At 40.7% G+C, this 25,676-nt stretch overlaps 2 protein-coding genes across 2 annotated transcripts in view; both read left to right on the top strand.

Annotated features, from left to right (window-relative positions):
* Positions 1-5,119: 5,119 nt before the first annotated feature.
* Positions 5,120-8,353, top strand: LOC118222283 (vacuolar ATPase assembly integral membrane protein vma21-like). The gene is made up of 3 exons (XM_035407731.1): positions 5,120-5,306; positions 6,004-6,113; positions 7,191-8,353. The coding sequence occupies exons 1-3, from the start codon at positions 5,257-5,259 to the stop codon at positions 7,331-7,333; spliced, it is 303 nt and encodes a 100-aa protein (XP_035263622.1). The 5' UTR covers positions 5,120-5,256; the 3' UTR covers positions 7,334-8,353.
* A 5,915-nt stretch (positions 8,354-14,268) lies between these two features.
* LOC118224396 (neuronal PAS domain-containing protein 2-like) overlaps positions 14,269-25,676 on the top strand; it is a 43,347-nt gene continuing 31,939 nt past the window's right edge. The window contains exon 1 of the mRNA XM_035411900.1: positions 14,269-14,410. The gene's annotated coding sequence lies outside the window, so the exon portion shown is untranslated. The remainder of the gene's footprint in view (positions 14,411-25,676) is intronic.

Below are 25,676 nucleotides of genomic sequence, written 5' to 3' on the forward strand. Positions count from 1 at the left end.
GTGTTCGATAATTTCATAAATCAACCTTTAGCTTTTTTTTTCTTACATTTTCTAATTTATTTTAGCTTGCATTCATTTGATATAATTACATTTGGGCAATGGCTCGAAAATGATCAATTATTCATTTTTATGACCATTTCATGCAATTACGTTTGTGCATTTGCACAGTGAAATTGAAATGCAATGCCTGGGGAGATTATATCCTCCACTGTCCCTTCTGACTGCAAGCATGATGCGTGTGCAAAATATAAATATGGGCACATTAACTCACAGGAAAAAAATGATTTTAACTCACCTTGAACCAGTGAAGCCTGTTAATGGCTACAAATCTGGAGTAAAAAGCCATAACCTGTCAGAGTAACATGTGGAGATTCCCTTCCCTACTCAATAGAGAGGTACCAGAAGAAATTAGATCAGATTATCACTTGAAATGCAGGAGAAACAACACTCTGTCCATACACACAGAATTCACTCTGTCCATATATCGCCTGCTCTCCACACTCCTGAGGGATGCAGTCCGGTTGAGTTTTTAAGGGTTATCTTTCTCCGTGTTGACTGAAAATTCTTTGCGTAATTCTTCCTGCAGTGTGGGTTGACATGCACGATCATTTCCCTGAGCAGATGGAAGTTGGGCTCAGAGAGGGAGTGGAACCCGACGTGGATTACACCGTCCTCTGTGGGTCTGACCCCAAGGCAATCTGTATTACCCTGGTACTCCACTCATAGTGTGGCATAGCCTGTGAAGCTCTGGTAAATATTTTATTCCTTAGCCACAATGAACGTTTCCGAGGCAGGCTACAACTGTATGACATCTGTAAAATCATTCACAGACATCTGTGAAGTAATTTTGGTCAAGGGGCTAATCATAAGTTAGGCGTAATTATGTGTGATGTTGTATTTGAGAATTCAACATAGTTTGTGTTGTGTCACCTTGAAGTACTGAATTTATTCTTAAATTATTCATAAAGATGCTGTCATTTGCGCAAAGCATATACACAAACCTAATTAACAATTTAGAGATACACACAGTAAAATGTGTCAAGACCTTTGGGTACAAATTGTTAGGTTCCTGATTAATTAAATCAACGACTGCTGTGCTAAAGTATTTGTTGGTTCATTTGAGACTCAAGAGCATTTGAGACTTTCATTACAATACTGTACCTCACGCAATCCCCAAAAAAAGAAAAATAATAATAATATTTATCTGTTGTTGAGTGGCAACTTCTTTTCCAAAGCCATTTTCAATGGATGAATCATGCATCATGTTAGGAACTGTGCTTGAAATATGAGTTTTATTTAATTCACCGGGAGTAAATAAATGTGATGTTGGCATGTGATCAAGCATGAAGAACCACTATCCCCCCCCAGCTGATTATCATGGCGTGCTCACCATATTTTATCTTCAATGTGTTTCATTGTGTAACAACCGATTTATCTGTAGATCAGAAAGAAAGCAGCCTTGTAACGAAGTAGCATTATCAGCCAATCAGAGAGAAAAAGGCTTCTTAACACAGTAATGTTATCAGTCACTTGGGGATGAATAAGCTTTGCAACACAGAAACACTAACACAACAACAAATGCAATGTTATAATAATTTTATTTCTGCTTTAGGGCTTTTCAGATTTAAAAAAAAAACCTTTTTTTTTTGCTTGATTTTGTATTTACTGGGTGCAAAAAGCACACCACTTTCTATTCTCAGTTTTTGTAGAATAGCAAAGTGCATGGCCCAATTTTATGTTTCCATTTGTAATATTCCTACAGTGCTTGCCTGCCTGGGTTATTAGCCATTAATGCATTGTTCATGTGGGGTCAGGCCCAGGCGAATAGTTGAATGTATTTATTCAAATCAGATTTTGCTTTCCTTTGAAAGCAACATTTTTATGCATCCTAGAGAGTTCTGCGACAGAGCACTTGTACTGAACGCAGTTGAGTGACAGTGTATGAAAAAAATCTCTGAAAGGTCATTGGTTTTCATGGTCAAATTTGCCTCCTAATTAAGAAGGGCTTCAAGATCAACTCCACGTGAAGCGAAGATGCCACCAGAAGCGAATGTGTTATTTGCCCCTTCGCTCGCATAGAATGCAAGTGAACAGGAGGCGAATATTCGCCAATGTCAATTTCGCGCATGTGTGACCGCGCCCTAAGTCCAGTGTCCAGTGACAGTAGTATATATATTATACTGAATATTTAATATATTATATTAAATCTGGGATTTGTAACCAACAGTGATGACAAGGTGGGCAAGGCAAGTGGTCCCGTTACTGTATATTTTCTTAGCTGTTTTAGGTGTGATTGCACAGGTCATCAGAGACGATATCCATGTATCCATGTGCTGTGGCATCCAATCAGAATGGCACCAGCAGGTGGAGTATTTCAACCCCCATATTTCATTACTTTTTGTTTAATCCTTTATGTTTTGGAATACTGTGCTTTTTCTTGCAGTGGAAATGTGCTCTTAAACAGACTTTCAATCAGGAATAAAATGAAAGACAACGCCAACACATCACTGGTTTTGCAGCTATACCAAAGCACACTGTGTGTTGGGGACACATTGCAGCAGGATTGTCGCTTATCTCATAAAATGGGATTTTGAATGAAATAAGGACCATAATTCCGTCCTGACATTACCAAGGGGTCAAGGCTAAATAATGTCAGCAGGACCAGAATAGCATGCCCCAGTAAAGGTAATATATGACATGCATTGATGCAAATGTCATAATGCAATCATATCCAGGATTATAATTATAATGACAAATAGCTTCCCATTAGTAACCCATTTTAACAACAGGAATGGATTTATTTCTCATGATTTATGGTGGGTGGTGTACTGGCTGCAGCAAATAATTGTAAGTTATTATTATTTTTTTTTAATCCAAAAATATTCTGTGGCTTCTGATCCGTATCTGTGCTCCCGGAACCTGGCACTCACTTGTGTGTTCGGGCTCCAAAACACATGCTGCTCCCAGCACAGGAGAGGAGACTGATACCGTGGAGGGAAAGGGAAAGGGGACTGTATCTACAATAATAGTTTTCCCATTCATGCTGTTCCCTTTCTCTTTCAATCTCATATCATGCCCCGTCTTAAGACATTTAAGAGATGAGGAAATGGACTGTAGATTTAGATTGTTGAGGGGAATTACAGTCAAACTTTTCTGGTGTGCTCCCAGCTGCCTGTATTCCGATCGGCCTGTTTATTGTAATAAAATGGTTCAGAAAAATTAGAGGATATCCTGCAAGCCAAGGTTCCTGGGCTTAATTAATGGAGTCTTTGTTCTTTATGTAACATTACTGTAAACCCATTGGATTAATAAACTTCCCATGATTCCATCTTGTTTGAGATTTAGACTGTCTAGGATAGACTACAATCCGCTCCTCTGTGATGGATATCCTGGAAAAGATCGGCCACATGAGAGATTTAAGTCAACATCTTCTGTCCATTACAGCATGCTGCAGATTTATTAACAGACTGAGTAATAGAGTTCAGGCTCAGGTGAAATGAAAGTTCTGCAGTTTCGGCCTGTATGATTCATGTTCCATGTGTATGTCACCTGCACATATCTGACATCACATTCTCATAGGTTGTGAGGTAAAATACCACAACGTAAAACTAGTGGCTCGGTGCATTCACAATTGCTCAGGGACTCTGATGTCCTGTGTGTGTGTGTGCGTGCGCTCATGCACATACTATTATTCATTTTGTTTGACCAACATACTTGTAGGTTCAACTTATGAGTTCAGATCTGCCGAAATCCTTGAATAATTTGCTGATAGAGAATGGGATTTAATGCAATGTTACAGAATATGAAAATGTATGCCTTGTGTCCTCCCCTTAGCTAGCTCTCCCCCCAAAGCCCCGCCCGACACATGCACGTGTGCTGCCTGTCATCTGAGTACCGAAGAGGACAAGAGTGTTGAAAAGTAAAGTAGGGACAGTGAAGCACACCATGAATCATTCACAGAAAATGAAACACATAACGCCATCAGATTGAACATAAACAGCGAACATAGCTAAACTTTTTGTTAACAGGTATGGGCACCTATCTTCTTTGTTTCATGACTGAATTACATGCTTTAGCAAAAGAGACACAAGACATTCAATATAATTTGAGTTTGTGTCCAGCTCATTTCCCCTAACAGATCAAATTACAATGGCTTTCAGTTTCTTACTCCATAGGATAGGCCTTATCAAAGAGCGAGTGAGTGAGTGAGTATCTTCCAACGCTCTCTGGTGTCATTCGCAGAGTGAAACACTAAGTAGGTAACAGAACACATGCAATATCTGGAAACATAATGCTGACATACATTCCCATCTAGTGGTTATTATAGGGAATGCACTGTTTACACATTAACAGTGGTTATTACAGGTAATGGACATTTTACCTTTAGTCTATATGTTGAAGCCAATTTCCTACTTTTATTTACTGACTGAACTATGTGATCTGTGCGTATAATTATTCTTGCTAGCGTCTTTCAAGAGGGCCAATTAGCTTAATATTTCTGGAAATTACATTTTCCCATACTTACACATGCGCAAGTGAGCATCCAGAGAACAATGAGGAAATAATCCGTAATAATTTGTTATATATTACTAAACGAGTTGTCTAAAGAATGAAAGGAAAATAACCTATTTTAAATTTTTTCCCTTCACTTTTGACTTTAATCCTATCCTAGTGTGCACCAGATAGTTTACATTGCCATTCTGTTAAAGCAGCCTAGATCAAAATAGCTAATATAAACCATCGTTATAGTATATACATAATTAAATCAAGCAAACAGATTTTAAACAACACCCCAGTGTGCTATTTTCCTCGTTTAGTCGCCGGTAAGAAGCCCTGCTGTTTAAGCGCATGCCGTCCTTCCAAGTACACGACTGCGTTCTGCAGTGACGTCATTCTTACTACAGGACCTTTCAATGCCTCATGCCTCCTACCAACATTTTTCTTCCCGTTTTTGGAGTGCTTCAAGGATCGCTCCATGAAGAGAATATTACACAGTCTGATCACACATATTTGTCTTGCTTCATTACCATGCAGATCAAAACGAAAAGTCACGGAGCTGAGGATCTGGTGAATTTTAAACAATCTGTGCTGGTCGTTCCGTCGGCGTGGTCATGTGACTGTAGCCGGAAGTTTCGCTCATCTTCCCTGGCGCTTGTTCCATTTGTGTTTAAGAAAAAGCCTGGTCTTTGCCTGTGATACTCAACGTTAGTGGAATAATATGCACATTGTGAATTTTTAGCATTGTTCATAAGCAAAATGGAGAGATATTCAAACGACGTTCCTACACCGATCGCGGATTTCAGAGGGTAAGATATGACTAGGACAGAACCGATGGCTAATTCTAGCTAGCTGCACAATTACAACGTGCGGAATTTTGCCTGGGCCTGATCTCGACTGTCATTTTCCCAACGTCTGTAATACATTCATGCCATTTGTGCAAAAGGAGCCAGCTAAATACTGAGATAAAATGCAGGTAGATAGTTGGCTACAGCTATAACGGTAGTTAATGTGGTATTAGTCATATGTTTAGCTAACGTCAACTAGCTTGAGAACATTAGCTATACACTAACGTTATTTTCCATCGTTAGTTCTCTAATGTTACTTAGTATTTATGCAACATTGTGTATGTACGGGCATTATCAGCATATTAGTATCTATAAGTAGATTAGTTAGTTACGTAGCTAGACTAGCTAACGAGGCAGTGGATGTTTAAGCAGCCATTTCTACACATTAATTCACCGTTCTAGTGAACAAGCTCATGGTACCCATAAGCTAAACTAATTACCCTTATTATGACAAGCTAAATTACCATTTACCTTGTCGTAGCTGATCTAGCGTGGCAGACGACAAAGTTAACGTTAGCTAGGCATGTAACTTAATGGCAAAAAGAAATGCAAGTACATTATATGGTCGTTTTTTAAATACTTTATAGTGCAGTTACAATAGCTTGGTAGGTGATGCTATGCAGTAAGTACATGTTGACAGATTTCTCTTGTTTCAAAGGAACGATGGGTCACTGGTATCAGCACTCAAGACTTTGCTGTTTTTCACTATCTTGATGGTCACGATGCCAATTGGATTATACTTCGTGTCAAAAGCATATGTCTTTGAAGGTAAATCTCCTGAGACTTAGCACAGAAAGGGCTCAGTTCATTGTATTTATTATACTTTGTGGTAGGCTAAACTGTATTTTATGAATGGCCGTAAAACAATCCAGTCAATGCTCAAATTCAGGCTTCAAAATATTTTTGTTACATATGGCTTCTTGTCATCTTTGTTCTTAGATAGCTTTACAGGGAAATAGATTTTACAGACAGCATTACATTTTTAGACATGCTGAAATGATTATTAATGTGAATACTACATACACAGCATTTGAGGTTGGTTGAAGCTTCAACTGTATTCCTTTTAATACGAGACTTGTCTGGCAGTCTACATGTGTGATTATGGTTAAAACTTAGCTTGAGCCAATATGCTGAGCAACAGAGAAAAGGGAAGTTACTGTTTTTGAGAGTGGTGTCCCTGCAATCTGATATGAAAAGTGTTGGATTTACTGCCTCCATTTGGAACCCCAGATACATACATACATACATACATACATTGTTCAGAAGCAGTCTTTGACCATTGGCATATAAGTGCAGCACATAATTAGGAATTCGGATTTAGTTAGTTTGAATGTTAATCTAGTCAGGCTACTTGGTACCATAATATTTTGAACAACCTGGTCAGGCTCATAATGTCCTAAGGCTATGAGTCTGACTCGTGAGTTTAGGTGAAGACCTATTCACACAGTGGAAAGATATTGAAAATGTACATCCGCTTGGTAAATCTTGAACAAGCAACCAATATCTGTAAAAGAAGCCTTTGAAAGTGTAGGCAATGTGAGATTCAACAGTATCTTGATGCCTTTATGCATCTTGAGCTTTGACCTTTGTAGTTTGCTTGGTCTAGGGCAGGGCCATCTCTGTTCCTGGTGAGCTATTGGGTGGTGTGCTAGTTTCTGTTATCACAAGGGGTCAAAATTGGGCCTAAATTGGTTGCTGTGTTCAAGGCCACCATGAGGCTCTCCAGGACCACGGTTGGCCGCTCCTGGTTCTAGCATTTGATCTGGATGTTCTGAAAGTGACAGTGTTGTGATCAAATTGATCGAGTTTTCCTCATTCCTAACCCCCCTCCTCTCCCTGTTCTAGCGTCCATGGGCATGTCCAACAACGACAGCTACTTCTATGCTGCCATCGTGGCGGTGGTTGCTGTGCATGTGGTGCTGGCGCTGTTCGTGTATGTGGCCTGGAACGAAGGATCGCGGCAGTCACATGAAGGAAAGCAGGACTAAAAGAGAGAGAGAGAGAGAATGAGGGAGAGAATACACAAGAGAGGGGGGGTACTGTGGAAGCGGAGTAGGCCGTAGTGTGTTTCTAGGTCAATGTTATGCTTGCCTGAAATTACAGTTCGCACCAGTAGTGAGTGAATCACCTAATGTGATACACAATCGCTTCCTCAAATCACAGCCTCCTGTGTGTGTGTGTGTGTGTGTGTGTGAGAGTCTGTGTGTGTATGTCTGTGTATGTGTGCATACATGTGTGTGTAGAGCACTGCAGTGTGGAATACACACAACAGCAGTGCCTGCTGGATAGTTTCCCAGGGTCTGGAGCTTCCCATATCACGGCAGGGACCCTTCACAATGGATCAAGGAAGCTAAGGCTGGGGAAACATTTATTCCTTTTCCAATGAATTGGTATCAGGCGGTATTTAATATGACCACAAACTCTTAAAAATTAAATGGAACAATAGTTCCTGTGATATAATAGACCTTAGGTACTGCAGCTGTGACAAATGGTCTTCACTCAAAAGCAGAAAAACCTGTTACTAACCAGTATACTTAGCACCACAGAGCTAAAACAACTGTTTCCATTTCAATGACTGATTTCTGCTTGTTCACCGTTTATATAATTTGTTTGGCTGCAACAAGCTCTGTCATGGATAGAACTGAATGAAGAGGGCTTTGTGGTCCTTTGGTTCTCATGAAGAATACCTCATGCTGTCCATCACACATACTTCCCCTATGAATCGACCATCCTCAAACCAGCGATGCTGAAAAATAAGGCAAGCATCCTGGCTGTCCATCATAACTCAAAAAACTGTGTAACTTAGTAATCTGTGGTCCATTCACTTTTCCGTTTTTGATTTTGTTTCGTGCAAATGTGTTGTCTGTGCTGCAACTTATTTTTTCCCCCCTGTTGATTATAATCAGAAGAATTGTCATGGTTATTTGAAAATGTAACAAGTGACTCTTAAGGTTGTGTTAAATATTTTTCGATGTGATGAATAAATGAGCTCAACGTGCTCAAAAACATTTTGTTGTATGAGATAATGTTTTGATATGAAAAAGATTTTCAGTCAGCTTGGTGTGTACAGGACAATGACAAGTTCTGTTAAGGTAATGCTGCCAGAATACTAAGGCTGACCACAAATATTTGAATATTCGATCATTAGGGCGGCAATGGTGTACAGGAAATCACTGTCATTATAAATCCTTGCAGAATAATTATTTAGGCACGTAATGCATTTTTGGAGTTCATAAAATTGTTAGAGTTTTGCTCATTCCGGTTATAGTTAAGCTTACGGTTATGTACACACTTATGCATTGAAGGAAATAGCACAACCTCAGAGTTTTTCTCTCTGGCTTTACAGTTGAGTGACAGTTCACACCTCTTATGCAGTGGAAACACCACTGCATAAGAGCTGTGATCTAGTGTTTCTGTGGCCCATATTTTCGCTGTTATGAATGAAGCCTCTTAGTGTGCCTGTTAACACATCAATGAAAATAATGGTATGTCTACCGTATTAAGCAAAATAATGGAGCAAGCTTGTTACAGTACCACATTTGTACAATGTCATTTCTACGGCATGAAGTACTTTTCTAGACTAAAATGAACACTAGAGGGCAATACAGGTTAATTACTCTGCAATCACCCAGAGTTTGAAATGGTCAGGAATAATTATGTTCCTTCATGTACTGACATTTTTGGATTTGGGTTATGAAACGGATGCTAATTTGTTGCAAAATATGGCATTTTCTCTTCATTTTACAGTACATTTTTGTAAAGAGTATTTGTATTGGGTTTGTATTGTCTTAAGTGATCCACAGTGATCCAAGCCAGGCAGACAGAGTGCATAATTACCATAGTAGCTGCCAGGAGACCTTTCATCTTAAGCAGAGTCATATTCTGCAGATACTCATCCAAGGGTTCTGTAGTATCCTATTAGGAAATCATATCTGAAAAGTAAAGGATGTATATCTCCCTGTGAAGTGAATATCTAGAATTATCTCACATTTTTCATCATTGAAAACTGCAATCTGTGATGTAAGGACACAGACTGCATAGGGAGGTCAGAAATTGTATGTTTTATTGATTGACATTAAAGAGCTCAGAAATTGTGTGTTTTCATTGGCTTTGACAGTAAAAGTTCAGGAATGGTGGGTTTCATTGGCTGACAGCATTCATGGTTCTAATCTGTCTTCTGCTGCAGAGAGGATTGTGAGGATGGGTCTAGATATTGTTTTAGGGCTTTTGACTTCATATCTGAGCACCTAAAATCTCACTCTATCTACTTAACAGCTACTTCACTGTAGTGGCTGATCAGTTTTCTGCTTCTCTCTACTCTCTGTTGTAGTGCTTGCTATTTTCCCTCATTTGTGCTTGGTGCTATTTTCCGTAATAGCCTTTGGACAAAAGCATCTGGCAAGTAAATTAATGTAAATGTGTCAGGCAAACACAAAGAGTACTGTAATTCCCCACCTCGACCTGAATGAGGGAGCGAGAACAAGGTTTTGCCTGGGAGCCGTGTCCACTGTGGTACAATGCAGACCTGCATGGCCATTACAGCAGAGATGATGTGTTTCCAGGAAAGTTGCGTAACTGTCCTTGGCTTTAGCACGTACTGGACAGAAAAAAGAAATTAATTAGTTGGAAAAAAAAAAACAATGTCCCCCCCCCCCCCCCCCTGTGCAAGACCATCGGGCAGCTGTGTCCCTGATATGTTTTGTATTTTTACTTTCGTAGTGTTTCTGTAAATAGTGTCCCACCTGCACTGTGCACAGAGCCCCCTCCGTCTCTCCAGCTCTCCCTTCCTCATGCTCTCTTTTTCTTTGACAGCGCTGGCCACTTTTGCAGTTCAGTGAAGCAGAAATGTACAGATTAGCCCACATTTTGCTGGGAGAGTGGTTGGTAGATCCCAGTGTCTCACGGCCTCCCTGCTCTATTAAACAAGCACAGTATAATGCCCTTACTACAAATCATTTCTATGCCTGGTACAATGAACTTAAATTTTAAAATATTTTATAGCAGAGCATATGTATGCTTTTGTAATCTAGTTCGAGTTTAACGTGTTTTAGGAAGACGTGTCCAGTATGGTGTTGGGAATGTAACCCAGAATGTCGCTGGTTTGTTTCTGAGGTGGAGCAGTGACATCCAATTCCGAATCAGTAAATAAGCAGACCTGTCTTTTTCTGTTTTCTCCTGAGCTAAAATAGGCTAATGGTGAGCAAGACTTGAAAGATCAGTCCATTTATTTTTAGCTGTGACTTTGGAATAAAATGGAAAAGTTAAAGCTGTAATTGGCAGATTTCAGGACCTCTGCACTCCACTCAGCTTGAAAACATATCGCAATGCTTTTAGTCCGAGCAAATGTGGCGATGGACGGCTGGAATATTTTTGTTTCTGTTCAGAAGAAAAAGGTCTAATCCTTCTTATTTAGGCTACACTTGAAGCTGGAAACTGCCACCTGATCATTGAGTAGTTTTGAAACAATCTGTTTGATTTCATGTACCCTATTTGCTAAATTGTTTTGTTTAATCCACAGCATGAGTCATTTCAGTAATAATATTTTTGGATACCATGATATGTGACTGAAAGCAAGTTTTAATAACACATTGTTAATATTTCAATTGGTATTTACCCAAGACTAAAATTAAACATGATTATCTTGGGTGGATAAAGAAGCAAAATATTTTTAAGGGAAAGAAAAAACAATTAGTCATGCACACAAAAAATGTTCTTTGGCTATGAAAATCTTCTCCAAATTGCATTTAAGAACCTCAGCCAGCTCTCTAGCCATGGTGGTGATCTCCTGTTTATTCTCTGATTACAGAGATCATAATTAGAGAGAGTCATTCACAGACATCCATGTAATGCTTGTTCTTGTTCTGCTATTTATGTGGCCAGAATGTTGGCAAAGAAAGCCTAGCCCTCTTGTATCAGGTGGGTGTGGGGTCACTGAACAGTCTGTGATTACATAAACTACTGGGGCAAACTACTGACACTGCCTTGGCAAACTCCTTTTCAGCAGTGGTGTCAAACTCCAGTCCTTGAGTGCTGCAGTGTCAGCTGGTTTTTGATGTGTTTTAAAATGACATCTGGTTCTCAAGGCCTTAATTGGCTGCAGATCGAAGGGAAACTACAAATACCAGAAAACAATGCAGCCCTCCAGGACTGGAGTTTGATATCCCTGCTTTGCAGGATTAACACTCCAGTAACCAGAGAGAAAAATGTAATTTTACTGAAGCCTTTGATATGAGAAGCCATGCTCATGCTGTCTCATGAATGTAGCATGTCTCCACTGGGTTGTTCTGCCAGTTTCATTTCTATTTCTATTCATAAAATTGAAACAGACAGTCCAAGATTAAAATGGCTTTTCTGCATGTAGAGTTGGAATGCAACATTTCACAAATCTGATGAGATCAAGTCCTTCCCGGTCCCCATGAGAATGATAATAAAGATGCTGTATCGGTAGCAACAAAGATGGGCAACACATTCCTGCATATTTAATTCCTAGACATCCTTGGGGTTCTGCTGTTTAAAATGCTAAATGGACAAGGGGAGAATGAAGAGACAAGTCTCCATGGCAGGGAATATCTTTGGTAAGTGTGGGTAATCAAAATTAACAGCCTACAGCTAGCTGTAGTTTCAGATGAAGCATCAACGACTTTCAGCAGCTGCCTGTGTGCTGTTATTATTATGTGTGTGTGTGTGTGTGTGTGTGTGTGTGTGTGTGTGTGCATGCGTGTGTGCGTGTGCGTGTGTATGTGCTCTCCTGCATCTTTCTGGCAGTCATCTGTTCAGCAGCACACCTGATCCCACTGATTGTTGTGCACACCCACCTTTTTTGACATGTTTTTGTTATTTTTATTTTTAACTTTTTTATTTTATTTTTTAATTTAATTTATTGCTATCTTATATGTAATCTATAATATGTGGCTATTTTCTGTGCCACAGACTCAGCCCTGTGAAAAAGGTAAGTAGCACACAACCATTCATTTAAATAAATAAAACAGCAAGGTAACCTTGTTCCAAATTTCCTTCTGGCGAATCTTGTGCACATTCCCAACATTGCACAAATTTAGTGCAACACCATTTTCAGTGTGTCTTCTGATATTAGGGCGTTTAACATCACCCTAATATCACCCAGTTTCCAAAATCCAAAGTCAAGACAATAATGTTTTGCTTTAGGCCAACGTTATCTTCAATAGGTCTACTAATGTATTTTGAATATGCTGTTATGTAGCAATGGACACTCACTCAAAATGTAAATTATATGCATAAACCATAACTAGAACAAATGCCTCTTTGCATAATGCTACACTTAGTTGCTGTAACTCATGCGGAGGTAAGCCGTGACGCAATTTCACAGTTCAGTCAACAAATGTGATAATGCACTGTAACATTAGTCTGCAAAGAAGATTTACAAAACAGTTGGCGTTGTATAACCCGATACTCAGCACACTATCGGTCGCCAGACCTCATTCTAGCAAGAATAAGCAGCAGCTGCCCTCATTGTCTAATGAATGTACCGACAACAACCTATCTCTTAATGTTGACAAAACAAAAGAGATGGTTATTGACTTCAGGAGGGCCCGCGCTGACCACTCTCTGTTGCACATCAACGGTTCCACCGCAGAGAAGGTCAAAAGCATCAAGTTTCTTGGTGGGCACATGGCGGATGACGACCTCAGATGGACTCTCAACACCATGTCTCTAGCCAAAAGAGCGCAACAGCGTCTCCACTTCCTACAGAGACTGAGGAAAGCAAGCCCCCCCCCATCCTCACCACGTTCTACAGGGGCACCATCGAGAGCGTCCTGACCAGCTGTCTCACTACCTGGTATGGGAACTGCAGCATCTCAGACCGCAAGTCCCTGCAGCGAATAGTGAGGACAGCTGAAAGGATTATTGAGGTCCTTCTCCCTTCTATTCAAGACATTTACACCAAACGCTGCACGCGCAAGGCCCGCAGCATAGCTGAGGATCCCTCCCACTCCTCCCATGGTCACTTTTCCCCCCTGCCGTCTAGCAAAAGGTACCGCGGCATACGGGCCAGATCTGCCACACTCTGTAACAGCTTCTTCCCCCAAGCTGTCAGGCTCCTTAACTCACTGCTGCCTCCCTTGACCTGCACCACTCTAACTTAACGGAATACGGCCAAGCCGCTACCCCCCCTCCACCCCCCCACTAGCCACTTATTTTATTTTTATACACCCTGTTGCACTACATTTCCTCTGGACTATTTTCTCAGGGACTACCTCCACCCACTATACCATGCTGCTACACCTTTACACACTATTTATTTTTTATTAGGTATTTGTAACTTAATTCTTAATTTTATTCCATTTAGTTTATTTATTGTGTATTTACTGTTCTGTTTTTATACTGTCCTGCATTGTATTGTATGGGGTTGCACTCGTCATGTCTATTATACTCGCACTGTCTTGTCACTTGCACTATGTCTAGTCCTGGGCATACAGCCCCGTCCTTGTCTGTATGTCTTCTATATATATTGTATATATTGCACCAAGGACCAGGAGAAACGCAATTTCGTTCCACTGTAAACTACATGGCTGTATATGGCTGGAATTACAATAAAGCTGACTTGACTTGAATATTTGACCCCGAGATCACGGTCATTTATTAATTTTTATTAATAAACATGATTTCATAGTCTACGGGTCTGGGATTGAAACAGTTCCTGGTCGCTGAGGAAATTAGAATCTCGCACTCAGCACACGAAAACACCCGCATATTACACTTCACAGTCATTACCTAAGTTCACAGCGCTGTGACCTCGCCTCGCTGTCATCCAGGGGCCCTTCTGCTTATCCGGGCGCCAGGGCTTTTCCACGCCTCCTCACTCCTTTCATGGAGTGACAGCGGCTGGTGACGTAAATGTGTGGCGTGTGGGCTGGAAGAACGAACATTGCTGAATGAAAAAGCAGTTGGAACTCGTTGCCCTTAGAAAATTGTGCCAGTTATATAACAATCTTCCAAGCGTCAGAAACGGGGTGACTGGCTTCTTCGTTCTTTATATGACATTGTTGTTCTCTACCGGAATCCCATTTTGCCATCGCTGTAATTAGGTGAGTGTTTACATGCACTTTTCTCTTGCTTTGCCGAACATGTCCATTGACGGTGTTGTAACTGTTGCATTCTGTGAATGAGCGTCAGCGGCGTGGATCTTTACTCTAGACACGAGTTTGCAGGTGGTGCCGCGGTTTGTGGTTCATTCAGCACCAGTCAAGCCGTTTCTATTAATTAAATAGGAACTACATCCGTTATGTCATTTCAGATGCAGTCTTGTTCTTCACTGTATTTCGAATAGACTAGTCTTATGGAAAGTTTATTACCGTCATCATATAGGCTAATATAGGCGACTGTACATTGAGTGTAGCCTACACGTGGTTTTCAAGGTAGAACCGAGGTGAGCCAAATTAGTATTTCGCTCTGAACTTAAGTACAGATTTTGGATGCTGTCGAGATAGATAACTGGGTTTACCTGCTCTGAAATGTATCGTCAACAATTTATTGAAATGTCCTAAAAGCTGTGCAAGATATAATATATATATATTATTTTGTTTTGCTTGTTTGTCTCTTGTAAGTCTCGTTGTTGCTGCTTTTGGTTTTAAGAAAACTATCCATATGAAACTCACATCCATAAATAACCCTTTTCGAAGCTGTTTTTGCAATGTGCAAATTAGAAGAGCAAAACAGTGCGAAAGTGTGAGTAAGTGGTGAAAAAATAAATGTGGTTGTAAGAATTAACCGCATTGTTAGATGGCTGATTTCTAAGTAAAGTTAAAGTCAAGTCGGTTCTGTCGATTTGTCCTGTTCTGTCGCAAAGTTCCTACCAGCAGCGCACATTTAGTCTATCGATCTTTGCTACCCTATCGGAAAATCCTACAGCAAGTACATTGTGATATCCTACTGTAACCAAAAAAAGTACCTTATTTGTACCTTAACGGAAAATGCGTATAAGCTAATTACATTGTTAATGTCATTAATTCATCCAACCACAGTCTCGAAAAAGTTCTGGTCTGGTAGCCTGATTCGTGGCAAAATCAAAATCCAATCGCATCTTGCATGGACGCAAGATAATAACAATGACGACTGTTATTCAGTGTTCTTTGTGTCAGGAAATGAAATTCGTAAAAAGAAGCACTTTGCATTAATAGGAGAGATGCAACAGCAGATTTATGAAAGCATCTAAGAACTGCTTACGCTACAAATTCTCTTTTTGATAGTCTTTCTTCCCTTATCAGAAAATACTATGAACGTAAAAAAAGATAGCATATTTTGATGGTCTAAATAAGAAAATGATATCAACATAACCATTAAGTTTTTAAACATGAGGAAACAACAACTTTACATATATTACAAAGTTCAGTGAGTGAAGTCATGGTGTACAACATGTCAAAATGCACTGTATGACAACTACGATCTCAAACCATTGTGAAATGAATGATATTTGAATGATATTTTGAAATCTGTGAGAAACAGTTCATTACTGCACCCAAAATTTGCTATTAAAATGCAATTGCCCATATTTACATTAATACACTGTAAGGTCTGCACTGCAGTCAGCCTTTTGACATTTAACATTTAAATTGAATTAAAGTTGAAGAAAAAACACGCTAATTATAAAAATAGGCAAGTAGGCCTACTAAACTTAGGTAAAAAGTCCAGGCGAAAGTAGCATGAATTTATGGGCGTGTCGCTAAACACGAGAACGTGACGTAGATGTGCGCATGCGCAATACCCCTTGGTAGGACAATTCGACTGGAAGTAGGATGAAATGTTAGAACACCTGCTGCATTAATATAACGCAGTGCAATGCATTCAAGTGATTAAATCCCTTGAGTCGTTCTTTTATGGCACAGTGGATTTGCCAGTTTTCACAAAGGCTTCTCAGGTGAGTTTGGAAACTTGATTGCCCATTAGAATGTGACATGGAATAATGTTTACTTTGGACATATTAGTTTTAAATTGGGCACAGTCGTAATGTGCTATCCAGCACTGTTTTGAGAAAACATACATTTTGTGTGCAAAATAGAAAGCTAAGTTATTGTATTGAAAATTCAAGCTAGGTTTCACGTCATTCTGTGACAATTTAACTCCCTACAAGAGCACATCTCCGAGGTCTGTGTTCTAAACAGCTGGGGCATTTACTCTTGGACATGGCAAAATTAACTTTGATATGTCTATTTCTGAATGAGAGCCGGAACTCCATCTGAGTTACCCTGGCAACAAGGAGATGTGGTCCCTGTTTCACGTACATGGCTGAGCTAACACGATTCGTTTGTTGACATTTTGGGATAAACCCAGGATTTTCGGTTTTAAATTTAGCCAGACTTGTTCCTGGGGCAACAATGCCTTAAGGCCAAACCTGTACAAACTCAGGTTTAGGCTTAAGTTAGGTGAATAGCATGAACATAGCCTTTATAAGCCCCTTGGTGAAATCACAGCATGCACTGCAACATCAGAAATAAATGCACCATTTATAAGAGGCTCTTGTGGAAGAACAAGCCATCATTATAAGAAGAGCATTTCAGAGACCAAGAAGATCCTTCAAGGCACTCGAATGATTTTCTTTATCAGCACTACCGATTTAGTCATGAGGTGAATTATTTACCTCCAGCAACTAACAGGAGTGCACATTGCCAGCTCAGAGCAAAGCAGAGACAAAACAGTGGCACATATTCTGTGCTAGACTGACTAACCAAATCATAATTCTTGTTTGTGAAATGGATAATTTGATACAGCACGTGTCACATTATCCTGGATTGTTCCGGTGACGTACGAGAAACAGGGCCTGGAAACCTCACCTGAGTTGCCCTGCCACATTTTTAATTCTTGAGAGGGTATGACAGACAGTTTAAAAAGAAGCATGTGCCCAGAGTCATGTGACTTCATCCTTCCATCATGCAGTGCTATGTGACATACAGTTCTGCATTTACATTTTAGGGGATACCCAAATGAAGGGTTTCCCTGACTGGTGTCTGTAGTGCCTGCTGCAGACTTGGGTCTATAAAACTCGACTTCTGTGGAAAGAATGAGTATAAAGGGGGGGGGGGGGGGGGGGGGGGGGGGGTCAGAGGTTGGTATATGGAATGTGGGGTGAAGAGTTAGGGGAGTTTAAGGGTAGTCAAGTCAAGTGCATGTTTACAAGATGCCTTCTGATGTATATCTTTGTGCATTGCATGCTAGTATGACTAATGGCAAATTCACATTGAGCAAATTTTGTTTTTTGTGAAAATTAGTTTTTTTTTAAAAAAAATTTCTGCGACAGTCTTTAAACTTTACTAGTTTTAAGCTGTTTTAATATGTAGTTGCGCTTCTGTTACCAGCATAATCCTTGCCGCCTTGTCGTGACGTTGGAGCAATGGGTTGCCATGGCAACACATTGCTTTGAAGTAAATATTTACCGAAACGTACATTTTCTTTGGGTACACTGTCATCACTTTAATGACCTCATGGGAACAAGCTCAGGACTACTTCCTGCTTCACTTTGTCTTTTTGGCAGTGCACTACATTTAGAAACAATTATTTCCAATTGCAGGTACACAACTGGAACTGGAATTTTAGAGCTTCATTATGCCATTCTTTAACAGGGGAAACCCTGGGGTACCGGCCAACACTTCGCAAAGAGATTAAACTTCAAACAGAGCTAAAACCTGGAATGGAGAGAAGCGTATGGGTTTTCACTGATGGTCCTGAAGCATCTGTTGGGCTTGAATGATTTACTTTTCTGTAGAAGTTCATCAGGTACCTATCACTATCGCTGTTCTTTACTGTGGTCTTCTGTGGTCTTTTGCAAGGAACTAATCGCAACAGTCAATCGAAAAGCAACACTTTTCCTGCAAACCTTATCTAGTCATTATATAGTTAAGGCATTGTGCACTCTTTACTGGAAAAAAAAAGAAAACAGACCGATTCATACATGCTTGTTCTCTGTTGAATATGACATTTAAAATGTTACCATTTAATGGACATATATTAAGATCCCATGTTACTGAAACATGGGTTGAGTAAAAAAACAAAAATAAAAAACCATTGAAAATGAATGCTCATGCATTTCTGCAGATGCGGTGCTGCCCTTTTTCCTGCGTGTTTCTCCTGCTCTGCTTCTTGTCATTTTCTTTTATTGAACCGATATTTAGCTGGTTGCCTGGATTTCCAGCAGTTGTGTATGACAGCGCTTACGCACGCAGTTATGTAAGTGTTCTGCCATGTTGTTCGTTTGGTTTCCTCTTAATGGAACCCCACCTAACCGGCATTCTGTGGGCGGGTTTTTCCTGCTGTTGGCCAGGCGGAAAAGAGCCATGACATCACAGTGGAGCAGACCGGGTCCGGGGTACTCCTAAAAATGCTGGGAATGCATTTCCTTTCAGAATTTCCACAGGGCTTGGCCTTTCTCCAACCTCTGCTGAAGTCTTAGATTCAGGTTCTGTGTGCCTGACTGCACTTAATATTGTGTACATGCATGCTCTGGATAAGTCTCTCTGAGCCTCCCCACACAGCTACACAGTAGGTCATTGTCGTGAATAAATGAATATGAATGAATGACTGAATAAATGAAAAAAATACATTTTATCTGGCCTGCAACAACCCATTGACCTCAGAAAATGTATTTAAAAATACCAATAATGATACAATGTATTCTCTTTTTTACATGAATCCTATTTTTTTTCTTTTATTTTCTATTATATTTGGGATTTCAGCTGTCAGATTGCAACTGTAGGCTATATGTTTTAATCAGGCTCTGGTGGATTAGTGATTACTCATGAGACCTCATGAACCTCAAAGTGGGTAGAGCTGTGACATGGCTATAAATGATTCAATGATGGGAATCAATCATATTTTTTTTATCAAGGATTACAAAGTACCTTTGATTGGTGTGCATGAGTTAGTGTTGTACAATACAAAACATGATTGCCCAGGCTGTAATGGAGTTCATAGCCTATACTCTTCTATCAAGGTCTGCTCTAGTGAGATGTAGCCAGACTTGCCCCCCTCCAAACCCTTTAATAATTCAGCAAGAACTGTGGTATCTCTTTGATCATCATTTCATTTGTCTGATGATGTATCATTAATATAACAGTCCACCTCAACATCAGATAATAGTAAGCAGAGCTTACATTTGTAATGCAACAATAACCAAATCAATTTCTGCAAAAGATTCCCTGTGATATGAGGGGACAGGTCTCTACACAGTGTCCGATGCCCCTGGTGTGGGTTTCATGTGCAGAGCGAAAGAAAGAGAGAGGGCGAGAGAGAAAGAACTAGAACAGTGTTCCAGAAACATTGCATTGCTTCTGCTGTCGGCAAGAACGCTTCCATTAGAAGAATGTGTCTGGGCCCGTTTATTTAGTTCCGCTTGTTTAGACTAAGGAGGAAGCCTGTCCCCCTACCTCTCCAGTCCAAACAAGCCCATGTTTGGTGCATTCAGCCTTGTAATTCGGAATTCTGTATCAAACGCGGCATGTCCATGTGGAAGACACATTCCATGCGCAGGTCCCCAAGAGTGCTATCTACTGAACCAGAGGTATTGCAATCTTCAATTTGCAAAAACTATAAGTAAACAATGACCAATAAATCATGCAAATCTGGTATGATACACTTGGTTGACCCATTTAAAAACATCATCCACACACATGGCCTTGGTTTGAGCAATATTCACGCTAAATATAGTGACACAACACACTCAGGTAAAATTACAATGAACATACAGTGTCTCCTTTGTAAAGATTTCTTTATGTCAGCTCAGCCTGTTGGGGCAAATGCAGCTGCTGGCTTTAATTTGAGGATACTAAAATGTAGGCTGGCTATGTGTCTGGGGAAGGGTGTCTGCTAAGTAATTACATTTTACAGTATAATTAGATCAGCGAGAGATAATAATGTAGCTGGTGATACGTCAGAGTAAGTGTGCAGATTGATTTTCGTCACAGCCTATTTATGAGGAAGGTCAGAGAACTGAGTTTTCTTTTGTAGTGATGACATGGGGCTCAAGGCCGGTAGAAAACTTTAGAGATTACCTTGTTAGACATCAGCCCTGCTCTCTCAGTAAGTGGCTAGGGACCATAAGAAGGCCAAGATGAGTCAGGAATTTGGCTTAATCGCTCATATGAATGGTAGTGCCTTGTGCCTTCATGTCCTTAACTGCACTGGGTTTTTTCTGATTGGTACAAGAGGAAGACTGCCCCCTATGGCCAAAACACCTCTCAGCAGCAGGCTGACAGTCTCTGGATGTTTCCCATTCAAGCACTAAGGAAGCCCTTACCTGCTTAGTTTCAGGGGTTTTGATTGGCTGCTGGCTGCTGGTTCTACTGAGGCTGGACCAACCATCCAGGACCCGATCAAAACATTGGGTTAAACAAGGGTTAAAACATGGCTACACAATAAGGCACAAAAAATATAGCAATTCAGAAAACAAAACAATTGAGAAACCTTTGGCTACCTTTATTTGGCTACCATTGACTAATAATGAAATCATATGAATGTTTACATTACACATAGTTTGGGTCAAGGGATAGAAAATGGTTCAGTGTAAGGTATGTTTCTGATAATGTGATGTAAGTTTTGTTTCTCATGGTGGAGTTTTATGGTGAGGTATGTGGTGTGTTTTCGATGGTGTGAGATCTGAATTCTTCCTCACCTCTCTGGAAAAATAGCAGTGTAATATATGCATTAAGTAACCACTGACAGGGCAGCACTGTCTGTAATGTTACAGAGCCTGATGTTGGGAAAGTAGGTTACCAGGCCATGTTCTGCAAGCTCAAACTGAGTGGCAGCCAGAACACTTTTCCGGCTGGCTTTCCAAGCAGAAATGGGAGAGACTCCCACAGTCGTGCCTGGACAGCCTCTGTGCGCTGTGCCTTTAAGAAAGCCGGTGTTTTTTTTTGTTTGTTTTTTTTTTTGTTTTTTTTTTCCCCAATGCCTTTGTGAATGTTCAAATACTGTTTATTAATTCCAGGACATGTACATTGACACTGGTTTGTGCATCTTCAAAGAAATAATAGCAATTCATAATTTTAATAATAGCAATTAAGCGATGCTTTGCTGTGAGGTGCATAATAATAATAATGGCTAATAATTGCTGTCAAAACAATTTGAAATAAATTGTCTTGGGAAGGAAATTATTATCATTTTTTATATCAGTGCTGATTATTGTCTGCCTGAAAAAGCTGTGTTATTATTTCTGCCACTACAATGTCACATGAATCAATTAGTATAGTGTGCTAACTCAGGCCCCTGTATTAGACAGCAATGTACTTTTGTTTTGATAAAGACAAGTTCATTTTAGAGGAGCAATGGACACTGAATGAGGGGGATTACAGTGCCGAGGCCTTTGGCTTGAGAAGCGCTCCATCTGGTGCAACACACAGTTTAGCGCAGGTGACACCGACATGGTATGGCTACTGTGGTAACAAACCCAGCTAACAGCTAACAGCTGGGTGTCACCACTGCCCTCTGCTGGATGAAAAAATGCCTGGAATTGAATTTAATGCCAGATTTGGTAAGTCAGCTGTAAGGACTGCACCACATCTCTAACCCATAACAGGAAATACAAAGGAACAAACTGGCATCTGGGTGGTTGTTCTTTTTCTCAAGACAAAGCATAAGTGATTAAACTCATTTGAAATTGTGTCTAGCAAATGGCACACACACACACATGCCCATACTTACACAGCTACACTCATTGATACATACATACACACACACACGCGTGTTCACACGCATACACCCACACTCGTCCATCATGTTTGATGAAGATTTTCCTGCACTAAAGGTGAATCATTCTATGTGTATAAAGTCCAATTTGTGATTTGTGCACTGTTTTCCACAGTCTGAACACACACACACACACGGGAGGTGGAAGTAAAGTGACACTGGATCGAAGGTAGCTGTAGCCACTTAATTCGCTTGCTGAAGCCGCACCACTGCTGTTAGTGTGCCTGGTGTTCATGTCACCCTCTTTAACCTTCAATCTATGACAGATGATCCGTTGCTATGTGGTTACGTAAGCAGCCGCACACGTCATTCCGGCTCTCCTGATACCACCCGTGTCCTCCTGCTTGGCACTGGAAGGCTCACACAGATTTACGCTCACCTCCCTGTTTTCTCTTCAAAGAAACAAAATGTCCTCTGTAGATATCCAAGTCTGGTTGAACATTCCAGCAAATAGAACCCCTGTCCTCGGGGGATATTTTCCATGCTCATACACTGAAAATAGCGTAACCGCCTGATTCATGACGCTAGTCCTACACCTCATGTTCAAAGGGAAGAAAGTGTTCATTTTGGCTCGAGGCCATGGCTAGTGTATTACTTTCTAGTGCATTAGTAGTCACTTTTTTAGCAGTTTTTCATCTATCATATGTAAACTGTAAAAAGTAGTTTTCGTTGTCTGTATGTGGATTGCGCTCCTGTCTTCCCTGCGAACCACCTGTTCTTGGCGCAGTGCTGGAATGGTGTTCTGAAGTTGGAGACGTTGGCTAACGTCAGGAAGCGTGGCTCCGCAACTTTTCTGTGAATCAGTCTGTGATGTAATGGAATGAATATGCAACCGTTACTGCCCAGATACTGTTACAGTATCAAAAACATATCTTTCATCAGCTCTCTCATTTCACTGTGCTGCATTCAGTCTTTAATTGTTTATATGAAATATGATCTTTAGATTTGTAGCAAGTGTTTTGTTAAGGGCACCATATCAAATACAGTTTGATTGATTTCGGGGAAATTTTTACCTCAACGGGGGGGGGGGGGGGTGAAACACTTGTTACCATTCATGGTGTGCTTTTAAAACTCCCTGAAATGCCCTGAAATGTCTAAAAAGTGCTGTCATTTCTACATGTTGAAACCAATATTTAGAACAATACCCCTAAATACAAGCAGATAATGTGCACTTTAAAGACATGAGAATTTTGATTACAAATCAAAAATTGTGGAGTGCTGAGCCAAATGAAGAGGAAAAAAAAAGTATTTGTCCCAAACATTATTGAGCTCTCTATTGTATTTAACTCATCGTATACATTTATGAGTTCAGCAATGCCACAGGCAAAACACAGTTTTAGGGACATTGATAATAGCATTGATAATAGCAAGATAAGTGTGATAGCCTACTGTGAATATCATTTTAATTAATGTCCCAATAATACAATAACTGCCAGAACCTTCCAGAAATATTGCAGCTGGGGTGCATATGACATGCAACTTTCCCTTCCTTAAAATACATCATAATCGAGAACAAAGGGAAAAGTCATGTAAAATCACCACCTGAGGGGGTCTTGTCCACCGAAACTCTCGCACGACCCCACCAGGCATGTCAAACTGCAGTAATGATTTCAGGCTGACCATGCATCTTAATTGCAGTTTGGCCGCCCCAATGTGCCACACCCTCGCTTCGCCCTCCCCACCCCCTCTTGGAAGGAGCTGGGGTTCCATTTGTGGCCTGTTTGTTGCCGTGCAGACCTAGCTAGTGGTACAGGACTGAGTGTGTTCTCTGTGTTATACTAATAATAGTAATAATAATTAATATTATTAATGGTGAGTCATATTCCTTCAGTGCTGAATAGAGTGTTTCTATTGACAAATGGTTGTGCCAAAAAGCTGAAGTCCACATGACCTTTATTTCCCACCAGAGAGTTTGACCCCATTGATTTGCTTCACAGGGCTCACCCGCACTGTAAAGGAAACTGCCGCGCTCCTCCCGCTGGGTGACTAAATTTGAAAGGCTAAGCCACCTTTCAATAGACTGCGCTTTGAGGAAGTGGCTGTTTGTGCATCACATTCAGTGAATCATTACGGGTGTGAGCCGTAGTCTCAGGCGTGCGTAACAGGCCACTGACCTAGTAACACAGTACAGCCTGCTCCGTTTCCATAGACAAGTAGTGTGCGACGCTCTCTTGTTTGATGTCTTTTTTTGCTCTCTCTCTCTCTCATTTCTGTTTCTGATGGAGATACTCTGGATGCTGTGTCATGGTGACTGGAGACCTGCTGTTTCATTTTTGTAATGTAGTACAGGGCAGGGATTGGGGAGTGGAGGTGTTTGGGCGGGGAGGGGGGGGGGGTGCAGACATGTCAATTTTAAAGTGTAAACACATACATAGTGATGAAGCCCCCTTATTGGGACCCCATCATCTTTACTGAGGTAAACTGTATTATGTGTATCCAGTGCGACAATCACGATTCTGCTTGTTTCTCTGTGCTTGAACCCACTACCCACCTGCTGTCATCTGAATAACAATGCACTTCACGATTATCCTCACAGAGATTTTTTTTTGGGCGGGTGGGGGGGGTTGGGGGGTTGGTGGGGAGGCTGGGGGCTGGATACTGGGCATGGTTCTGAGTGAAAAGTGTTGTCAGATGGCTGTTGAATTTTTATGCTTTTCCCAAGGTCAGTGTATGGTCTTTTTTGGTGTGAAATTATTACTTTCTTTTTTCGTCCAACACCCCTAGCACTGGACCGTTTTCCAGACAGGGGGTCTTATGCACCTGCCCTTGACCAGATGTGGAATACCATTGTTTATGGGGTTTTGGTATTGACACCAGGGGTTAACACCCCTGCTCTTTTGAAAAGTGCCATGGAATCTTTTAATGACCACAGTGAGTTGGTTTAGCATCTCATTCTATGGATGGCTCCTTCCACAACCCAGTGCCCCCATGACCTATGCAGGTGAAAGTTAGTATTTGGGAAAGTTAGGACTGACAGGGGCCATGAGAAAGGTTAGAATATATAGGATTAATCACCTTTTTCATCAGTTATTGAAACTGACATCAATAGAATATTTTATTTTCAATGTGCTAATAAACGTAACAATTTCTTTTTCTGGGATGGCCCACTGTGAGATATTTTCATGGGGCCCAGAATCTTGGCGGCACCCCGACTGTCCTGGGGCGCAAGGTTTTCTAGAGAGAAGACCGCTCCCTACTGCCCCACCAGCACCAACTTGGTTTTCCTGTCCAGGTGCTGACCGAGCTGAAGCCATTTTATTTTATGCAGTTTTCCATGCAGAATTTTTCCATGATGGGGTGGCTTTGTGGCAGAATTGAAGACGCGAACTCCTCAGTGAGCCGATCAGACCCATAAAACAAAGAGCGCTTGTGTGTCCTTTTCCCCTTTTTCCACTCACCACAGGACTCATGGAAGATAAATTCATAAATTCATGCCTCATGATGAAAACAGGGCTTGAGCTTAACTCTGGACCGCTTGTTACAACAAAATAATGTCGTAACCTGTACCCGGTTACTGTGCTGCTTTGCAAAAATGGACAAAATATGAAAATGTCAAAACGAAAAGAAAAAAAAAACGGCAGAGTGGCAGTGCTGTAGAATTTAGTTCAATGTATGATT

Source organism: Anguilla anguilla, chromosome 3 (assembly GCF_013347855.1).
Source record: "Anguilla anguilla isolate fAngAng1 chromosome 3, fAngAng1.pri, whole genome shotgun sequence".
NCBI classification, from domain to species: domain Eukaryota; kingdom Metazoa; phylum Chordata; class Actinopteri; order Anguilliformes; family Anguillidae; genus Anguilla; species Anguilla anguilla.